The sequence below is a fragment of the Seriola lalandi genome, unplaced genomic scaffold, assembly GCF_002814215.2.
Source record: "Seriola lalandi dorsalis isolate HSWRI2012SDOR001 ecotype SW California unplaced genomic scaffold, Sedor1 jcf7180002054927, whole genome shotgun sequence".
NCBI classification, from domain to species: domain Eukaryota; kingdom Metazoa; phylum Chordata; class Actinopteri; order Carangiformes; family Carangidae; genus Seriola; species Seriola lalandi.
In genome coordinates, this window is record NW_019525479.1 from 453,006 (window position 1) to 473,703 (window position 20,698).

Genomic DNA, 20,698 nt, shown 5'->3' on the forward strand with positions numbered 1-20,698 from the left:
TTAGCACCTACCAAAAATGAATGAGTTCTTATACAAGAACCCTGAAATACATCATACATTATAAAATCATGAATGTTATAATGTTCGGTTTTTGTCAGTTGTTTTCAAGAGGTGTTGAGGTGTATTTTAAAGATTGTGTTGTGTGTCAGGTTTGTGTCTAGCTTAGATCTGGGAAATATGATGATGAGGCAACAGAAATGTGTCCATTATTCAGCTCTTGTAAGATATTTTTCCCTCCTGTCCAGGACTGGATTACACAATAGCGGTCAGTGCTGCACATTAATGAACAGGACCGCTTTTTGGCAGAATTGGATTTACACATTTTTGCATAAATTTGGCAAAATAGTACACAAGGTCGGGCAGGGTTATATGATGATTAAGCATAAGAGTGAGTATCTGTTTCTATTCAACCAACTAGAGATGAGCCATCATGAGCTTTCTGTTCACCTGGAGATGGAAGAAAAGCTCTGTCAAATCAGTAGTGAAAATGATACAACAAGGATGTCATCATTGCTCAGTCATTAAGAAAATGTGACTGCTGTTTGGTAATTAAGTGATTAACATTGACTAGACTTACAAACATATATCCAGGTGAAAGAAAGGGTACAGGCAAGATGCGCTTTGGAAAGCCACCAAAACAAACTGCTAACACTCTTGCTAACATTAGTCTTTTTGTTTACAAGCACTGAGATCGGCTCGTTAGACTTAAAGGGTCTGGAAGACAGAAAAGGTGACATTGTTCACTTCTTAGCTGTATTACTGCAAGACATATCAAATGAAACTCTGCTGGGAAGTTGGTAACATGAGTAACACGATCCTCTCCTTCCTCTCCTCTTCACTTGCTGCTGTCCCTGTCATTTACCAGCGGGCCCGTCCTGTCCTCAAGTGCTGCACAATTATTATGACTTCTTATGATCTCTAAACAATATCAAACTTCCACAGAAACAAAGCAGCGGAGAGATAATGGTGCTAGTTATTTGAGAGTAGATTAATTTATCACAACAATTTGCGTATTTCAAACACTAAGCTAAGCTATCGGCTAAGCTAACAATTAACGTTACCTTGGCTGGCGGGATCCATGGCGTCGATTTGACTGAGCTGGAACTCCTTTTTTTAGTCAAAAGTTAAACTCGACTGGTGTAAAATGTGGATGGCAGACTAGTGAAGTGTGCTTTCCACTCGGCGTGAAGAAATCTTCCTGGTTTAAGTGACTGCTCCCACTCAGAGAAAGTCGTCGACAGGGACACACTGCACACAGAACAGCCCAACAGCCAGATAGGCACATCCGGCGAGGTATTTCAAAATAAAGGCTTCAGGATACTCTGCATAATGATGACGATGAATAATTGCTTTATCATCCATAACACCCAGATTAACACATCATATATATATACTCTTTACGCTAGGACATTGGCACATTGCTGTGAGTCACTATACACATTACAGCAGCTAGCCTAGACAATGATACAGCAAGGAAAGAACAAAAACGATAATAAAAAAAGATAAGATAAAAATAATAAAATAGTTATGACAATACATTGTTATAGATAAACAAATAAACGAATCCCTTCACATACAGCCATGAAGATTCTTAATTAGTAATATAAGTATTAGATCATAGGACCCCCAGTGGAATAAAATAACTTAAAAAACTTGTGAGCTGAGCTTCTCTGTGCAAACTTTATTTTTTAAGAGTCATACAATATTTCCTCTTGCCAATGATGATGCCAGAGTTGTAATATTCTTTAATTTAATGTTCAGTGGTTGTAGTTGATCATTGGCTGGAACCCCAAAAATAGCTGTCCAAACATTTGGGCTCAATCTTCTGCCTGTGGCTTTGGAGAAAGATTTGAAAAATACTTGTCCAATAAGGCCAGGCCCAGACTATATGAGTGAAATCTGCACCATCTGTCACACATCTTGTCTAAATTATAATATATTTTTTAAGAGTTTTGCTTTTGAATAGTGGATACGATGGAGGTCTCTAGCACAAGAGATACTTGACTTATTCATTCCACAGCAGTATCCCAAGCTTGTTCTGGGAAAGGTTTCCCAGTTTCCATTTGTGCTCCCAGTTTGTTTTAGAATTGATTTTAAGATCTCAATGACTAATTTTGAGGCTTTTTTTTTTTAAAGAGCAAAATGATTTGTTTTTTTGAGCTTTTAATTCTACATCACATTAACAGGAAACATATGTTTTGTGAAATAAGATTACCAGGTTGCTGAATGTTTATTCAGCATTAGTACATTACTGGTATATATGGGAATTTTGAAGTTGGATATATATTTTTAATCATTTAGGCAAATCACACTCAAAGATTTATTGGAAATGGCTTGCACACAAAACGCTTAGTACGGTAACATGAAAGTTATGAGTACATCTGCCACAAAATAAAGTCTAACCTCTGCATCAATTCCAGGAGTGCTCTCAGTTCTGGTGGATAACTGATGTTGAGGCAGGAGCATGTTGCAAACATCAGTACAAGGGCATTGCCAAAATTGGGAACTGCCATTCACGATGGTCTGTTCAACCGCAACCATGAAGTACACAACACAGGAATAAGATTGTTTATTTAATTATTTATTCTTACTGGCTGTCACATGGTCAGTTATGCAAGCAATGAACACTGTTCTCAAGTCATTTTTTTCAAGTCCAAGTCAAGTCTCAAGACTTTGAGCTATAGAGACCAGGATAGCTGCCAGGGGAGCCAGCTAGTTTGACCCCAGGAGGCCATGCGCCCAGCCATCAAGCCAGCTGCTGGATGAAGCAGCTAGCTTGCTCCCAGAGGACCCTGCTCCCCCGACAGACTCACACACAAATGTTTGATCAAACAACAGAAAAACAAAAAAATATTGAAGTGAATTAAGTAATTTAAAAAAAAAAAAATCAATTAAACTGTATTATCAATTATAACTGTACGATTGGCCCCATAATGAAATTACTATTTTCCAAATAAAATACATGCCTGATTCTGTGTATGTAAATACGTACTAACATATAGTATTTTGTATGTATCAGATGGTTTAGGGGGGCTAGAGCCCTCCATTAAACTCCCATTTAGTTTTATGCTTTTATTTTGAAGGCATGTCTTCCAAACAGGAAGTTGTGTTCCTCACTGCTCACGGATGTGGGATTTTTGGGAATCTTTTCCGGAATGGTGAAGTGACGTCACAGAGACAGGTGTTGTCCAGATGTTTCGGTTTGTTGGATATTTTTTAAAGCAAAAGTTACAAAAATTTACAAGTTCCAGTTTCTCAAAAAGAAATGTTTGCTAATTTTCTGATATCTATATGTCTGGGTTTAGATTGCTGGTTGGACCAAACTAGATATTAGAAGACGTCACCTTGGAGCTGGTAAAAGGCAAAGTCCAAAGTTTAAGTGGAAATGGACCAGTATATATACTCTGAAGTAAATGGGAAATGAGGAACAGGTGAGTAGGAAGGGGAGGAGTCATTTGGCTGGAAGGTGTGAGGGGCTGGGGTTACTGCACGACAGGTGGCTGTGGCTGAAATGACAGGAGAGTCAGTGATTGTTGGCAAATGACTGAATGAAGACCACTGTGACAAGTACTTTAAATAAGATGTGTTGTACTAAGAAATAGATACACAAACTAAAACAATAATAAATAATCATTAAACTCTGACACACCTCTGCAATCTCAAATGATATTGTACTTTATTGGTTCCAATTCATTAACCGTACAACCAATGAATACACAATGAACCTGTGGCTCTTGGGTCCCATGGGGGTCAAGGGCCACCAGGGCAGTTGCCTGCTTTTCCCAGTTGGCAATCCAGCTTTGCTCTACACACACAAACGCCAACACCCAAACATGTCAGGTGACCATAATCAGATGTATTTAATCTATAGATCTATCAAACGAAACCAGTATCTCTGTCCTGCATTGTGCACAGACACCAGTTTAAAAAACAAACACAAGAAAAGTGTTTCAACATAGTTTTAACTCTGTAATTCCCACACACAGAAAGCTCCTGCAGTGAGAGCTGATTTTTCTAAAAAATAAATAAATAAATAAAAATGTTCAGCGCCAAATAAAACCACAAACCATTCAATCACATCTGGTGTCCAACATCACCAGATCAAACTGGTCAAACTGGATGCCTGGGTCTTGACTGGATCTATCAGTGTCTGTTTCTGAATGTTTTTCAAGGTGCTAGGCTATATGTAAGTTCTATGTAAGTTCTTCAGAATTACTACATTTTGTTAACGTAAAACACTATAATGCTGTGACAATCATCACAACATATTTCTGCACCCATACCTAAAAGTAATATCACTACAACTACTCCTACTATTCTGCTGATCCTGTACTTTTTAGAAGTTCGGCTGTAGGAACTAAAACTTTTTTTGACCTCTATTGCTAATACTGCAACTAATGCGCTTTCTTTTCCAAACATCTTTTATCACTTTCCCTCTTAGTACTAATACTAGTTCTACAACAACTACAACTACAACTAAATTAATGAGTACTGCTGCTGCTGCTCCAAATACTTCCTCTTCTTCACTACAGTATTCCTACTTTCTGCTAATGCTACTTAAAGTCAAAAACCTAAAGCTAAAAAAAGTGTAAAAGGCAACAGCTTCTGTTAAAAAAAAACAAAAACAAAAAAAACTTAAACTATTTATTCTCACTAAGTTTTCAAAATAAAATATCCCTATATAAGTGTTTTTCCCTTTAGACACTCTGATCCAGAGTAGATCTGTTCCTCTCTTGTCCACAGAGCACAGAGGTGCTGATGTATTACTAAAACTGCAGTAACTCTGGAGGAACAGAGGCTCTGAGGTTCTCAGTCTCACAGCAGCGCTGAGCTGATGAAACCAACTGTGGAGTGAAGTGCGTCTTTTTCTTTATCTCTTCAGCAGAACTTCATCTCCAGACGCTTCTCTCCTTCCACTACTTCTTCTTGTGGAGGGGGTTTAACCAGGAGAAGCAGAAACTGGGTCGACGAGGAGCATCGCTGAGGGTGAAGGAGGAGGGCGACGAGGAAGAGGAGGAGGAGAGGGGAGGACTAGTCTTAGCAGGACTCCCGGTCTCAGTCTCCATCTGGAGCAGAGATGGACAGCGGTTAGGTTTACATGAATGTCCATGACTCAGTGTCACCAGGACAAGTATTTATTGTAAGTATTAGAAGTAAACTATTGACTGACTGATTTCGCAAAACAACTAAATATAGACACAACCGCAAAGAGACACAAAATTACTATAAAGAGATACCAAACAACCACAAAGAGATGGAATACAACTAAATATAGATGCAAAACAACCACAAAAAGATGCAAAAAGACTAAAAAGAGATGCAAATGAGCACAAACAGGTGCAAAACAACTAAATAGACACAAAATGACTACAAATAGACATAAAACAACTAGATACAGTAACAAAACAACCACAAATGGTCTCTTTCAGTTTGGGGGGCTTGCTGTTTGGTAGAAGGACTGGGGGTCCTTTTACATGACAGTAGCCCAGTGGCCTGTTGTCTCATAATCTGTCCATTGTAATATTGTGTCACCTCACCTGACAGATTGTGTCTCTTCTTTTTAACGCTGACAGAGGTTATTGAAGCTCAGTAAACTAGTTTAGACACCACTGGTCTATTAAGTGTTACACAGTTTGATTGGAAGACACAGAAATACTCAACATAAAATGACCCACCTTCTTGTGTACTATCAGTATTCCCCGTATTTCAGTGAGTGTAGTTTTTGCTCCAAACTGACATTTGAGATGATATTGATATTTTCACCGAAGACACATTTCACATGATCCTCTACAGTGTATTCAAATACAACAAAGAGCAGCTATTCACATGCTGCGTGCAACAATCTGTGCACACGCAGACAAAAAGAAATGAAATTTCCACGAACATGCCAAAAGAACTCATGGAGCGTGAAGCACAGGCGTATGTTAGTGTTGCTGGAGAATAAAAACAGCAAGAATTATGTTATTAAAAATACTAAAAAGCTGTTAATAGATTCAGATTATTCATCTATTTGTTTGCTAAGTTGCTTTGCTTTATTTTATTTTAAATGGGAATAGAAAAAAATAGAAATAGAAAAAGTCTTTACTGGCTTTGACCTATGCCTGATTGTGAACTGTAATTACACAGTTTAGCCACAAGGTGTCAGCAGAGACAAGAGTAAACTGCTGTTGTCAGAGCTGAAGGGACATCAAATAAGGATTTCAGGTTTGTTTTTGTGTTATTTCACCTACAGTGGTTTTTATTTTTTATCTATAATGAAAATAAAAATAAAAATAAAAAATCATGTCCATTTTTTTGGTCTTATTCTTCTACATCCTTGTCTCTGTGGGGATCAGTATACATTTGTCATGAAAAGAAAAATATGTTACTATAAAGTCTTCTTTTAATTTATTCTTCTTTTCGTCTTCATTTCATCTTTACATATTATTATGAAGTAGTAGGATAGTAGTAAGAGCAGCAGTAGTGGCAGTAGGTCAGTTTAACTCAAGTCAAAATACACATGAAGCAATTTGTATAAAGAAAAATATTTTACAAAAAAAGGCTTGAAATAAGTAAAGCCACGCCAGTCATTAATCTGCATCACGTTCATGTCAACATTCATCAGCATAGCCGTTTTTATTTTCATAAATCAGCATCTAAGGTTGAAAAGAAACACTTAAATCAGGAGCTCCAAACGCAGTTATTCTGTTTCTTTGTTTGCCTGTTTTCTTCAGAATAAAAGCCTTGAACAGCACTTCCTGGTGGAGCAAGCAGGTGTGTGTACCTGAGCTGCGCAGCAGTGAGGATGGGTGTGTCTCCTGCCGGTGTTATGTGCAAATGAAGCAGCCGATGTAAACCCAAACCCTCTGCAGGATGACCAGGAAGGCCAACAGGTAGAAGAGCAGAGTGACAGCCTGGAGAGGGATGGAGGGATGGAAAAGAGAGAGAGAGGCAGATGAAAGAGATTGCAGATTCCCGGAGGGAGGCGGGAAGAGACGGGGGAGAGAAAGGATGAAGCGATGAGGGAAAGGGACGAGAAAAGTGGTAAAGGTGAGGTGATGAAAAGATTCGGGGTGAAGGAGGGACAAAGAGATGGAGAGATGATGCTGCAACAAAAAGACTCTAATGAGTAGAATTTTTGGGAAAGAAGGAAGGAACTCATCTAATCAAACAAACAAAGTACTGTAGTGAAGTACTTTTACTTTCTTTTTATTGTTGTATTTTGTACTTTATACTTCAGCTCCACTGCATTTCAGAGGGAAATTTTGTACTCTTGTACGCTAAGATAAGTTTCTAAAATACATTTTATTGCTAATGATTGAACCAGTGGTTTCCAACCTTTTTGGCTTGTGGCCCAAAACAAAAAAAACAGTGAGTTGTTGGTTTTCTGAAAACACTTAAGTAGGATTTAAATACAGAACTCGTAACAGTGTATTTTTACATTGTTGTATTGATGCTTTTCTTCAAGCAACAGATGAGAAAACTTCTTCCACACTGTTGCAGAAGTGTCTGGCGACTAAACTCTTTGTTTTGAGACATTGTTAAATTCAATCAACAAGGTTTATTTTCACTGAAATTGGGTCAATTTTTTTAATTAGAGGGTAAAATATATATTTGAAATAGTTTTCTCTTTGTCCTTCCTTCCTCCTTCCCAACAGCACAGACACCTAGAGGAAAGAGCTGAAGCAGCTGCGGCAAAGTTTTCGAAAAAGTGACTCTGCAAAACAGAAACAGCAACAATCAAGAATAAGAGAAGAAGAGCAGGAAGACAGTGTGGAGGTGTAGCCACATCAGCAGGTGGATAAACAGTGAAAGAGCCTGGTTGATGATGGCATCCATGATGATGATGATGATGATGATGACGACGGTAAAACCAGGCAACACTGACCTGGAGAGAGACACAGGGGGTTATTTTCTCTTCACTTTCAGTATCACTTTTTTCCATTGTGGCGTTAAAGTCTTCAGGCTCCTCGCTCTCTTCCTCATCCTCCTGTTTATTTTCTGCAAACACTGAACTACCAGCCTCAAGCTCTGCATCTCCACCCCCCTGTATCAACCTATCTGCACTCTCCACACCATCATCTTCTGCATCCAGGGTGTCATTTTTCACTCTCGAGCTCTCCTCCCTCGTCGCCACAGCTTCCTTCTCTAACCCAGAGACATCATTCCTCAGCGCCTCACTACTTTCGTCAGACCGAACGCTCCCTTTATCCATCACCTCAGCTTCAAAATCATCTATTTCTTCCAGCCCTGAAGCACAGTTAAGACCTAAAACATCTTCCTCAAGCTGCTCTCTTTCTTCTGCATCCTCTACCCTTCCATCACTGAGCTTAAAGTTGTCTTTATCCTTCCCTGAACTTATCTCCTCTGGTGGGATGATCAATGTAGCATCGCTATGATCAGAAAAGTTGTCCAAACGACCATCTCCAAGATCAAAACTATCCTCCACCAGAGTGAAACTTTTATCCACAGTCCCAGTTAGACACACCCAGCCCTGCATTTCCTCCTCCTCCTCCTCCTCCTCCTCCTCCTCCTCCTCCTCCTCATTTTCCTCCTTGATTATACCAGCCCCTCCTGCTGTCTCCTGCACAAGCTTCACCTGGGGAGCAGGTATAGAAGCACTGTCTAACTCAATGGGCGTCTTACAGGGTTGAGATTGACATTCATGTAGAGGAGGCTGATTTGGGGAGAGGGCATGTCCCGAGGGAGGCTGGTTTGGGTGAGACGTGACCTGTTGCTGCATCTGAGCTTCAGGCCGGAGCTGTGAGTCCTGACTCCATGGAGGTTGTGGTTGGATCTGGAGGTCAGACTCAGCCTCTACTGCGTCATACACCTCGGCCTGGGCCCAGGCCTCTGAATAAGCGTGGCTAAGACTGCGCCGGCTGCCTGGTTTGTACCAGCTGGGGTAAAACGTAGCATCTGTTGCCTCCTTCATCTGGATTTCTTCTTCTTCTTCATCATCGTATTGTTTTTCGTCTGTCTCTCTCTGTGCCGTCCAATCACCTGCATCACTTTCTGCCCTTCCTCCCTCACACTGATATGTGAAGGAAGACAGATAAAGGAGCATTCAGATGGTTTAACACGTTTTAGCCCATTTAACTATTATTGACCATTTTCCAAAGCCTGGATGTTTGTAGATGGATTTTCATCCTTACAGGCTGCACATGGTTCATGTTCAGGACTTACATCCTTTAGGCTGCGTTCAGAGTCAAACTTGTACTTGTATATTATATATTCTTTAAACTTTTACAAGTCTCTACGTCAGACATGTTGTGCGGAAGGCGACCATCTATTCTCAGAAATGCAGCACTGTGGGGAGATCTGAAAAAGCTCCTGCTCAAAGCTGCAGCACCAAGTAACAATAGTTATTTCACAGCATCTGTACACATGTGGTCCACTGCTTTATGTGAAGGACTACTTGCAGCAAATTTCAGTGATGTAATACACACACAAATAGTATTTAATGGGCTCAGTGGTCCTTTAAATAGCCTGCATGAGGAAAAGCAGAATTTCACCTCTGAGAGACTGAAGGACAGAAATTGTGAAGGAGGTAAAGTGTCAAGAGAAGGTTTGTTTAGTTCAGTGGTTCTCAAACTTTTTCACATCAAGGACCTAAACTGGCCCAAATTAGACCGTGGTCCCCCAGCTGATAGGACTTTCACTTTTAGATGTTTTATTACAGAAAGTGTTTGAAACCCAAGACTGAAATAGTAACACATTCTGTCACTGTGGTACTTGTGAATGGAAATATAGTGAAAATAAATTATTCCTTTTTGCTGGGGTCCCCAAACCCTACTTTGAAAACCACTGGTTTAGTTCATTTCCATAAATGTAACATTAATGTGCTGAACCACTTGAGCCACTGGGGGTGTCCCTCATTTAGTGATTACATATTGAGCTCAATTCCATGTTAAAATCATCTTCTGGTGGTTATGATTATGAATATATTTACTTTATTTTTTCCTCACTGCAGGTGTGGTACTGTACCTGTTGCGTGCTCATTCCCTCCTGATGTTCACAGATGTTCGCCTCTTTAACAGAGTCAGCAGCTGCACATCCCTCATCTCTCTCCTCCTCCCTCTTGTTCTTAATCCGACCTAATCCCTCATCGTTCAAGTCTGCGTCGTCGGTCTCTGGCTGCAGATCTGCCTCCACAGAGTCTCTTGACAGTCCTGGAGCTGCTGGCATCAGGGCCGGTGTTGGTGCTGCTGTCTGAACTGGTTCCGCTGGTGCTGATATCAGTGCTGGGGTTGTGTCTTTAACTGGTCCTACAGCAGAGTCCAGGTTCTGGGCGGAGGTTTCCTGATGGTGTTTTGGTTCACTGGGCTCTTTGGGTTCTTCTGGCTCTGGTTCATCCTCTGGTTCCTCCACAGCTGAGGAGAGACAACAAAAGCCGTTCATGCTGACTGTCATTAAAACTTTAACAAGATTAAATATTTATGTTCCAGGACTCACTTCACATGTAGCAGTCTTTGGTGTTTCAGTATGTATTTGTCTTTCAGATAATGTGCTTTTAGCTTTTTCACAAGTTGTACTCGCCTCAGTCTGAACTAACAAATCAGAAGATTTACTGGATTTTCTGTGTTAGTGCTTAGGAGGGTTCATCAGTTCTTGTATGAAGCTCTCTTTCATTTAAACCTTCCAAGTCCACGTTAAAACATCCATCTTAAATGGAACTGTTAACCAGCTCCGACAGTTTTACGTGAACAGCCACTGTAGAGTCTGGATCTTTCTCTCAGCTCTGGCTGTTGGTGCTGACATGCTTTCAAATGGAAACTGACTTTCTGTTGATGTCAGTTATAACGAGTTCCAGACAAACAGCATAAGACCGATAACACAAATCAGAAATAGACAGAAAATGATAAAATTGTGAATAAAATTTCTCATAAAATCATGAATAAATCCTAAACAGCAGATGTCTAAAACCATAAAAATAAACAAGATCTAATGAAAAATATCATGAGAAGATGGGAGCATCTGGCTTTACAATCACTGAGTCATTGGTACTGATCAATAAAACTCAGCTTCTTGTATCTTGGTTATTTAGTGTGTGTGAGTGGAGATCATCTTCTTCACTGGCTCTTAACTGCAGTGGCGACAAACTATTTTTGGACCAGACTCATCATAGACCTGAAATCCAAAAAAAACCCTGAGGAGATCAGGTTACCCTGTGTGTATTACATCTGCACTCTACACGTCTTTATAAACACACCAAGCATTTTGAATAATCTAAATTGTGCTTTTCTTGATGGTGATTTTGCTGTAGCTCAATTTCTTCCAATGCAAATTAATTGGAAACTTCTAAAAAATAAAGTTTCATATCACAAATAAAGTCTTTTTTTCTTACCTTTAATAAAGTCTATGCTCTTCAGAGCTCGCTCCTGTCTGCTGAAGTTAAATTTGTAGTCGCTAATATTCTCATATCCTGGTGTCAGCATCTCGGTCGGACACGAGCTGGTCGCTGCGATCACTCTGAGGATGGGAGAAAACAAAGCTCAGGGAGGAATGAATGAAAAAATGAATAAAAAGAAAAGTAATAGCGGTGGAGGGGAGGGAGGGGAAAACATTAAGGCAGGCAGCTGATTTTGATAAACAAATAATTCAGTGTACACAATATCGATCCAAGTCGAAGACATGCACGAACTGAACAGAGGATCTGATCATATATAAAAGAACAATACTCACTTTGTGATCAGCTCTCTTGAATTCTGGCGGGGGGAAGAGAAGAGAGAAATTCAGAGACAGATTTTATCATTCTGACTATGATTAAGACTTGATTAAATCTGTGCACACACCTAAAAAAACAAATGATGCATGCACAAAGAAGAAGCCGCAGTATTTAATTGAAGTGTCAAGTATTGGCCAAGCTCCAAAAGCACTAGACACTACACTTCCCATGATGCAACAACTCTGTTACATCTCTTCATCAGACCCTCTGTGTGTGATAAAAGCCTTTCTTTGAAGCTCCACTCATGATTTTCTCAGACTTTAGGAAGCACCTCCAGAGACGGACCAGCACTCTACATGAGCTGATGCTGAGCTCATTCACGGACTCTTTCATACAGGCATAAATCTAACTTGACTTTTAACTTTTTTATTCTGATGATAATATCTTATATACCACAGACTCTCCTCCTGATCTGACATTTCAAATCTACAGTCAGCTTTTCATACACTGCAGACCTGCCCACCTGCACAAAAGCAGCCATGTCCGGCTCCTCCATGCTGCTCGCTGCTCTCTCCATCAGCTTGGCGTTGGCCTCCACACTGTCTCCATAGCAACGCACCAACGCCTGGGCGTGGCCTGTCTTCTCCTCCTGCTCGGAGCTGATTCGCTGTGTCATCGCCTTGAAGGTGACGATGCAAAGATGATGATGATGATGATGACGATGGTGACAATGTTTCATCTACCACTACATTTACAAGTAGTGTTACAGCTGCTACTACTACATACTGCAGAATATATACGTTTAATGTACTACACAGATATTTACCATGTGCTGTCAGCATGCAAGATCCTAATCTACAATTAGACTTTTTGTATTTTATTATATTACATTATATACTGTATATACTATATGTTTCTGTGAGAACTGCTACTTCTACTCCTACATTTGTCAGTAGTATTGCAGTACGGCAGTGGCCAATATTACTGCTATTACAACTGTAGTGACACTTAACAGTGGATGAGAGTGAAGTCAAAGAGAAGACCAAACTCTGACCTTGTGCCTCTCGTCCAGGATGGAGACCATGCGGCTGAACTTGTCACACACACTCTGTTTCTGAGCCTTACAGTTCTCCTGTAGTCGAGCACAAAACAAGACGCATGCGTTCAAAGTGAGTGTCTTCACACGATATATAAGCAAAATACCGTATGCACAACACTAAAAACAAAATGTGAAGTGTTCCTCATGATGTGAAAAACAGTGTCAGTACATAAAAGTAATCTATGAAACTGCAAATAGCCAGAATAAGAAAGAGGAAGCTGAGACAGATTCTTCTTAAAGGAATATCAAGTAAATATTGGTTGCACGCTAAACGATATTGAGATGTTGATGAGACTTTTGTTAAGACTCTATGAGAATTTGCTTGTATTTGTTGCTATGGTAACATCCACACACCTCTATGTTTCTGCAGGTCTCCTCCAGCTCATCGATCAGAGCCTGGATTTTATCGTTGACCGCCACCAGAGAACTGACTCCCCCGCTCAGCTCATCCTGACAAAATAAAGGAAATGATTTCTTATTTAAAGGTTGCAGTGAACTTCTGATTAAAGGTCCAAAATGTCACATTTTAACCTCCATTTATCCTCATCTATAAATGTATTTTTTTACTCTTATTTTATTGGTTTTATTATTACATTTTCATCTTTTATTTGTTGTGAGCAATAGTCTTACGAGCTTATCAGTATCACCCGTAAAACCCTTTGAATCTAACTAACCTGTATTAAAAGTGCTATACAAATAACGTTTATTTGTTTGTGATTGACTGATTAATATTGAGCAGTAACTTATGACTTACAGTACAAAGGTGGTATGATCCTCTAAAGGCCTGTTTTCCATTCCCAACCCATCAGACCATTAGTGTGTTATTATTTACCTTCTGCTGCTGGTAGATGTCTGTCAGAGGAGCCACCTGACAGGACTGATGAGCCCCGAACACTTTGCAGAGAGAACAGGTGGGAACCTGACAGGTGAGACAGTAGATGTTCACCCTCTCACCCTCGTGGTCTGAGCATGTTGGCAGAGCGGGAGGCGGAGGAAGAGGGAGGGGGCTGGAGAGAGATGGAAGAAGAGCTGCTAGGTTATAAAAATGAGGGAGCTGAGTGTTTATATACAGTATGTTAAGTATATTTTATATCAGTTGTCGTCTCTCTTCACCTTGTGGCGTTGTCGTTGTTGCTGACTTCCTGTTTGTAGATGTCGATGATGTTCTCCACCAGCAGGTTCCGCTGAAGGCCGTAGACGCCGTGGCGATCCAGCACCACTTCGTGTCTGCAGGACGGACAGCGGAAACGGCCGCTGTTCACCATCATGGTGGTCCGAGCCTGGAACAGGGAGGGCTGCACAGAGAGAGCAAATATAAACAGAACAGTGATGGTTTCTACATCAGCTGTGTGTCTCCGTCTGCCTTTCAACACCCAGCAGTTGGAGTTTGTTGTCATACAGCACAGCTGCATGCTGGGATTTTAATAATTATCATCAGTCAGTGTCACTGGTGGAGAATGTATAAAATCTTCCAAACATTTCCTGGTGAAGTCAGAGCTGCTACTGAAAACCCCCTGTTCCCCATCCAGCATGTAAACACCCTGAAGCGCACACACACACACACACACACACACACACACACACACACACACACACACACACACACACAGTGACCTTATCTTGCTGACTTAATCTCTAAATGAAGTAAAAATATGTCAGACACCTCTGTTGACCTCATTCACATTGTGCTTATTTTGTCCAAGTGAGCGATCTCCCAGCAGAGAGTGTTAGACAGATTTTCCCTGTTCAGGACTTGACACCTGATATTGGAGACGCTCACTTGGGCTAAGGCGAGGTCATGACCACTGAGCTGTAGGATCTATATGTGAAAGACACTGGGTGTTTTTGTTTTTATGTGGGTGTCATTAACGTGCCAATGTGAAATTGCGACTTACAACAAGTAATGGAAACACTGGAATTTTGAAAAGAAAAAGGATTTATACGCTCTCATGAGGTTGTTTTTCAGACTATTCAACAAAGCAATGTTTCACAAAAGTGAAATGGAAAGACTTTTCTGCATTTAAGTCACATTACATGACTTGCAAACTATTATCTCCCAAAAAACCCTGACGCATGGTCACTGTCAGACACAAAGGTGTTTGCCTTTCCGCCTTTGAATAAATACAACAACAACTATCGTGGTGGATGCCGTCGTCCCAACACTAAGCAGATGCTGTGAATCCGTCGCCATGTTGAATTGGTATCGTGAGAGGAGAAAACCCAGCACAGACATGAGAACAGTATCAACGATCTTATCTAACTCATAAACAGAGTTTCCAAAACATTAAACGTTCCCTTAGTGTTTAAAATGCCACTGTTCTCTATGAATAAGGTTTCCAAAAGGAGTAGGAGTTCAGGAATGGGCCGGTGCTTTAACATCAGATGTGGATGGAAAATTAAATTACAACAGCAACAGAAAACAAGAGATCACAAGAGAAAACTCCAGAAGTGGAAACCAATTAGAGAATTGAGCGTTTTGGGGGGAACAGAAAAGCAGAGAGACAAACAGACGAGTGAAGAAAAGGACGGATGAGCGGAGAGACAGAGGGAAGGTTAGAGGGGTAAAGAGTCCTGAAATAGAGGCCTTAATAAGCCTCAGCTGCTACTGGGCCTGACTGAGGGATCAGAGCTGGTCAGACGGGGGGCTGGTAGAGACACAAACACAGAGGGCTGACGCTGACCGGGAGCACCTTGCCATTTTATGCTCCGACCCAGCGGTCTGGTTTTATTTAAACCCATATCACCCGTGTCCGACACACTGACATGAGAACCGACTGTTTACTTATCGCGTAATACATCCCAGATCCTGACGCGTGACACTGTTACAAAATAATATTTACTTTATCTGAGTGGTCATGATGTTTTGACTCATCAGAGGCAGGTTAGCTGTCTGTTCCATGTCTTTACGCTAAGCTAAGCTAACTGTCTTTTAAAAGTCCCTGTGTTATGCAAGAGCAAGTGTAGTTCTAAACCACTGCAGTGCACCTTTAATCCTGAGCCCGTGCACTGATTTGTAAACAGCAACCATGTCATTTCATTAAATCCCAAACCTGCAGTAAACCAGTTTGACCTGGTGTGGACTGAGGGAGTGGAGGGTGCAGATCAGCAGGACTGACGTGGGCAGGTGAAAACTAAATCTTTTTATTGCATGTACGCCGATGTCTGTGTGCGTTTGTGTGAGTGTGTTTCGCAGGGCAGACCTCTCAGTGTCAAAGGTCATGAACATGAGCATAACGGTGGGGGCGGAGCCTGTTGGGTTTCCATCTCAAAAACCATGCACATGCAAAAACACACATGGAAACACATGTTTATGCAAGATCACACACACAGACACACACACACACACAAACACATGTGGAAAGCGTTTTCATGTTTGTTTTCCTTTCTAAAGAAATGTTGTTAGAATAGCTGTGTGTGTGTGTGTGTGTGTGTGTGTGTGTGTGTGTGTTTTGTTGATGCAGCTCAGTAAAACTACAGAGGTCAGGGATGTTAAAGGGAGCAGGATAACGAGAACCGGATCCATATTCTAAGATTCACATGGAGTCAGATCGCAATCCATACACTGAAGAAAAATCACGTGCACATGTTGTTATTACATCATTGGCGGCGTCATAGTCACTGATACATGAGCTCAGCTTGATGCCTTTTGATTTTGACTTCTTTGCAGCCTGTACAGGTCACACGTCCTTCAGTCATGCTCACCTTGTTCACCTGCCAGGACATTGTTCTCTACTCTCACTGTGCAGGTCAGAGTGGGCACCAACATAGTCTATTGGCAGCGATGGTGAACACCTGCTCTTTGATGAGGAGAGCATTACGTAAATGTGCCAAGAAGAGACCAGCAGTGAAGTGGTGTGAAAGCCGACCAGCGGAGCAGTGACAGAAGATTTTAAATCCTCTGAAGGATTCAAAGAAAAAGCATAAACATACATAACACAGAATGTACTTCTTTAGAGTGTAATAGTATATCATGTAATTATTATTACTGACTTATGAATGTGTAAGCAGAATTTTAATGCTGTAGTTGCTTGAGGTGCAGCTTTTTTAAACAACTTTAAACTATAACAGGTATTTTACCAAAGTAAAACGCTGCACTGTAAATACACTTCATTACAAGTAAAGGAAGACAAACACCAGCTGAAAACTGTCACTAACAAGGGCCAATCACTAATCTACAAAAAATGAATAAATAATTTCATAAATATCAATAAAGTTATTAGTTACTACAAATGTTGTAAATACAAAGTTATGAATTCAGTTTGTCAGTGATGCATAAGTCTTAAATAATGTCAATTTTTCTGATTTTTCATCCAGTTGTTCTTCTTTTAGTCTCGAGATATGTGTCAGTTCTTCCATTAAGAAAATTTTGTCAATGATTATTTTAGCTATCAGTCTATTGGTCCCTTGCTGAAGGTGTTACCTTCGACACTTCCTTATACTGGCTTTTTCTACTGGCTACTAACAGTATTTTAACCATATCTGTCACTTCTCATTGCACCGTGTTCAGAGAAAGGAAAGAGATAAAGAACCAAACACCTCACAGGGACATGATAACTTTAGTATTTGTTGTGGCACTTTACGATGTCCCAAAACACAGTTACTGTCTGACATTTCCAAAAGAATATGTGAGTGATCAACATCAAGTGATCCACTCATGAGTAAAGATAATGGTAAGCTATGTTTCAGCTAGTGGGTGGAGTGCAAGTTTGAACTAATTCATATACTTAATACTATACTTAATATACTGTTGGGCTGTATATTCTACGACAATGCATCTTTCATAAAATCTACAAATTGTATGTAAACTCTCAACCTCCAAATTAAAACCTTAGTAAAGCTGTCAGGTAAATGTAGCAGAGGAAAAAGTACAATACTTGCAGATACTTACAAATACTTCAGAACTTGTAAGTACATTTATAATCTCAATCTCCAAAATAACTTAACTACAGCTGTCAATATAAATCTTGTAGATTGGAAGGTACATCACACACACAAACACACGCACGCACACACACACACACAATGGCAGTGAATATAGGTCAGGCAGGTGATTTTCATGTACATGAGCAAACCAGTTAAACATCCACACATCCCATTTTAGACACTGGTAATCCATTGTACTCTCACACACACACACACACACACACACACACACGCACACACGCACAAAAGTGTGTGACGAAAGATGAGTGTGTTCCTGCACATTGAATACACACATGTACAGCAGTACTGTTTGAACTGTTTGTACATACAGGGATTAGGGTTAGTCTAACCACACAACACACACACACACACACACACACACACACACACACACACACACACACACACACACACACACGTATATGCACATTAGCAGTGGCCTACATCATGTGTGCTGTCTCTCAGACCTGGTAGAGCTCGTTGGCACACTTCCTGCAGAGGTTGTGCTGGCAGGGCAGGATCACCACCGGTTTGTTGAACAGCTCCAGGCAGATCGGGCAGATCAGCTGTTTCTCCAGCGTCGCCAGCGCCGCCTCACGATCTGCTCCCCCGCCGCCCTGCAGGCAGCTCAGGTCCGCCGGCAGTGACATGGCCGCCCCGCCGAAGTTCACCTCTTCCTGATGACACCAGAAAGGATTGACAGCTGCTGCAGTTAGCCTGCAAGCTTTTCACATTGTGGACCAGTAACTATAAACTGCACACACTGGAGGCACTGATGAACAATTTTCAAAATACACTTCACGTTTTCAGATTGATTTTCTCTTGGGCAGCCACTTTTATTCAGTTCCACCATAATCACTTTGAAGCTTGTTTGAAATATGTAAAAGCTGGAGGGAAACTCAGATATCTGAGAGTTGATCAACAGCTGCTAAACGAGTAACAAATGATCATATTGACATTATTGGTTTTCACTTATATAGCTTTAAAGGTCCAATAAAGGTAAACAAAGAGGTAAAAGAGGCAATGAAAGATAAAAGAATATATGAAAATATATGAAATATATAGAAAATTAAGAGAATCAACACAGGAATAAAGAAAAAGAAAGGACAAAAATGTTAAGAAATATAAAAGTTGACAACACTTTAAAACTACATAAAAACCTTTTACTTGTTTACTCACCTTCCTCTGCATCTGCTGGTGGAGGTCAGCGAAGGTTCAGTCTGTTGCCTCTGAGTTCAGTTTCTCCTGTGTCTGACTTCTCTTCTGGTCTCTCTGTTCAGTCACACACTCAGTTTGTTCAGATGTGTTTTCTCTGCAGTGTTTCTCCAGGGAGGCAGCAAATCCTCTGTCAGCACAAGTGAGATCCTGCAACCGTGTCTAGTTTTGATTTAAAAAATGTTTGTGCAGTATATGTTCCTTAAGATGATCTTCAATTAGTTGCAGTTTTATATTTAAAGGATTTAATTTACTGTAAAACTCTTGTTGAGTAAGTTCTGCCTGACGCTGCTGACTTGTACAGAGCGCAGAGGGTGACACTGTACAGTAAGTGTCAGGTCTGGAAATACCCGAGTCACTCAGTTTAATCATCAGCTGTCAGCAGGAAGAAAAGCTCTGGAAAGGAACTTTTAATATCCAGTGTCTTAGTGAGAAAAGTCACAGATGTCCACACTGATTAAGCATCCAAAGGTTGAGGTCAAGAAGTCTAATTGATGTCAGTCGGTTAAAGAAATGCAGTTTAAAGTCCGAGAGGAGAAATGGAGCAGGAGCCAGTTTGTGACCTCCTCTCAGAGCTCTCCTCTTCAGCTCCTGTGACACCGAACACTGACGCCAATTCTGCCGGGACAGGACATTTGGACGGTGTCTGTCTCTGTCTCACTCTCTTGTCTGCTTCCAATACTCTTCCTCCGTCGCTTATCAAACACTCACTTCATTCCTCTCTTTCCGCACAAGCAGCAACTGCTGCGTTTGTTTGTTCGCAGCTTTCTTGCCATCCGCAGTAGTGTGTGTGTGTGTGTGAGACAGAGAGAGAGGACACATATGGGTGTGTGTATGTGTGTGTGTCAGGTTTCAGCCCAGTGCCTCTGAAATGGTCCCAACACACATATGCACACACACACACACACCATATCAGGCTGTGGCTGGTATGTGGACAGATTAAGACCAGGCTGTGCTCTTTCTACAGTTACACACATACATACACAGAGAGAGAGAGAGAGAGAGAGAGAGAGACACACACACACACACACACACACACACACACACACACACAGACAGACAGACACACACACACACACACACACACACAGAGAGACAGACACACACACACAGTTTAAATGTGCTAAATATTGCATTTTACTATTGTTTCATCATTATCACATTAACCTCACGATTTAACCTGATTATTGCATCAAGTATTAGTTTTACATTTTTCTTTAACAGCCTCATTTTATATTTATAAATACACTTTAACCATTCAATAAAGTGACTATAACATCCTAGAATGTAAGCACATATGAGGACGTGCTTTAAGTGGTAATTAATGTACAGTATTTTCAACAATTAAAACTTCTCCTCTTTTGGGGAGTGCTACTGCATATGAAAACAAGACCTTAATCCTTGTCTTAGCTTCAGGTGAGTCTCAGGCTACATTAGTCACTACTAGCATAACATGCACAAATCTCAGACTGGAGGTGGTAGAGTTGTATTGTGGGTAATGTGGGCTCCAGGATTTGTCAAGGATGAAGAATGCATGGAATAAAAGATGATATATCTCGGTTTTGATTTGATCTTTTTTTTGTCAGTCCACACCAGGTCAAACTGTTTATTGTGGGTACCACTGTGTTATAGGAATCTAATGCTAAATCTCAGAAGCTTTCTTTAAAGTGCTCTGCATTAGAAACATAAATTCCTCTTGGATATGTTGCACATAGCTTTGGTAGTTGTTACAAAGCTTCATGATTATTAATATGGTTTCAAAGCAAATATTAAGCCAAGAATGCAGGTCAGTGTGGTTTGTAGCTGCTAAATAA

The 20,698-nt window shown here is 40.6% G+C and overlaps 2 protein-coding genes across 7 annotated transcripts in view; both read right to left on the minus strand.

Annotated features, from left to right (window-relative positions):
* tpd52l2b (tpd52 like 2b) overlaps positions 1–1,277 on the minus strand; it is a 28,264-nt gene extending 26,987 nt beyond the window's left edge. For all 5 annotated transcript variants that reach the window (XM_023392908.2, XM_023392902.2, XM_023392905.2 and 2 more), the window contains exon 1: positions 1,062–1,277. In XM_023392908.2, the coding sequence (XP_023248676.1) occupies positions 1,062–1,080 (19 nt within the window). In that variant the 5' untranslated portion in view covers positions 1,081–1,277. The remainder of the gene's footprint in view (positions 1–1,061) is intronic.
* Positions 1,278–3,652: 2,375 nt separating this feature from the next.
* trim101 (tripartite motif containing 101) lies at positions 3,653–19,679 on the minus strand. 2 transcript variants are annotated; one of them, XM_087170065.1, is made up of 12 exons: positions 18,849–19,679; positions 18,137–18,346; positions 13,860–14,041; positions 13,579–13,753; positions 13,101–13,196; positions 12,702–12,779; positions 12,171–12,326; positions 11,665–11,687; positions 11,327–11,451; positions 9,967–10,352; positions 7,868–9,013; positions 3,653–5,066 (listed from the first exon to the last, which is right to left on the minus strand). In XM_087170065.1, the coding sequence occupies exons 1-12, from the start codon at positions 18,858–18,860 to the stop codon at positions 4,917–4,919; spliced, it is 2,739 nt and encodes a 912-aa protein (XP_087026191.1). In that variant the 5' UTR covers positions 18,861–19,679; the 3' UTR covers positions 3,653–4,916. The 2 variants fall into 2 exon arrangements, with proteins under 2 accessions (XP_087026191.1, XP_023248761.1); XM_023392993.2 differs by lacking the exon at positions 7,868–9,013 and adding an exon at positions 6,764–6,893 and having other exon boundaries at positions 4,935–5,066.
* Positions 19,680–20,698: the final 1,019 nt, after the last annotated feature.

What these genes read in the sequence shown, in the direction of transcription:
- trim101 (XM_087170065.1), bottom strand. An exon ending in TCAAGAGAGCTGATCACAAA is followed by an intron (nt 11,452 to 11,664) that starts GTGAGTATTGTT and finishes TCCCATCCTCAG; the next exon opens with AGTGATCGCAGCGACCAGCT. An exon ending in GAGCATAGACTTTATTAAAG is followed by an intron (nt 10,353 to 11,326) that starts GTAAGAAAAAAA and finishes GTCTCTCCTCAG; the next exon opens with CTGTGGAGGAACCAGAGGAT.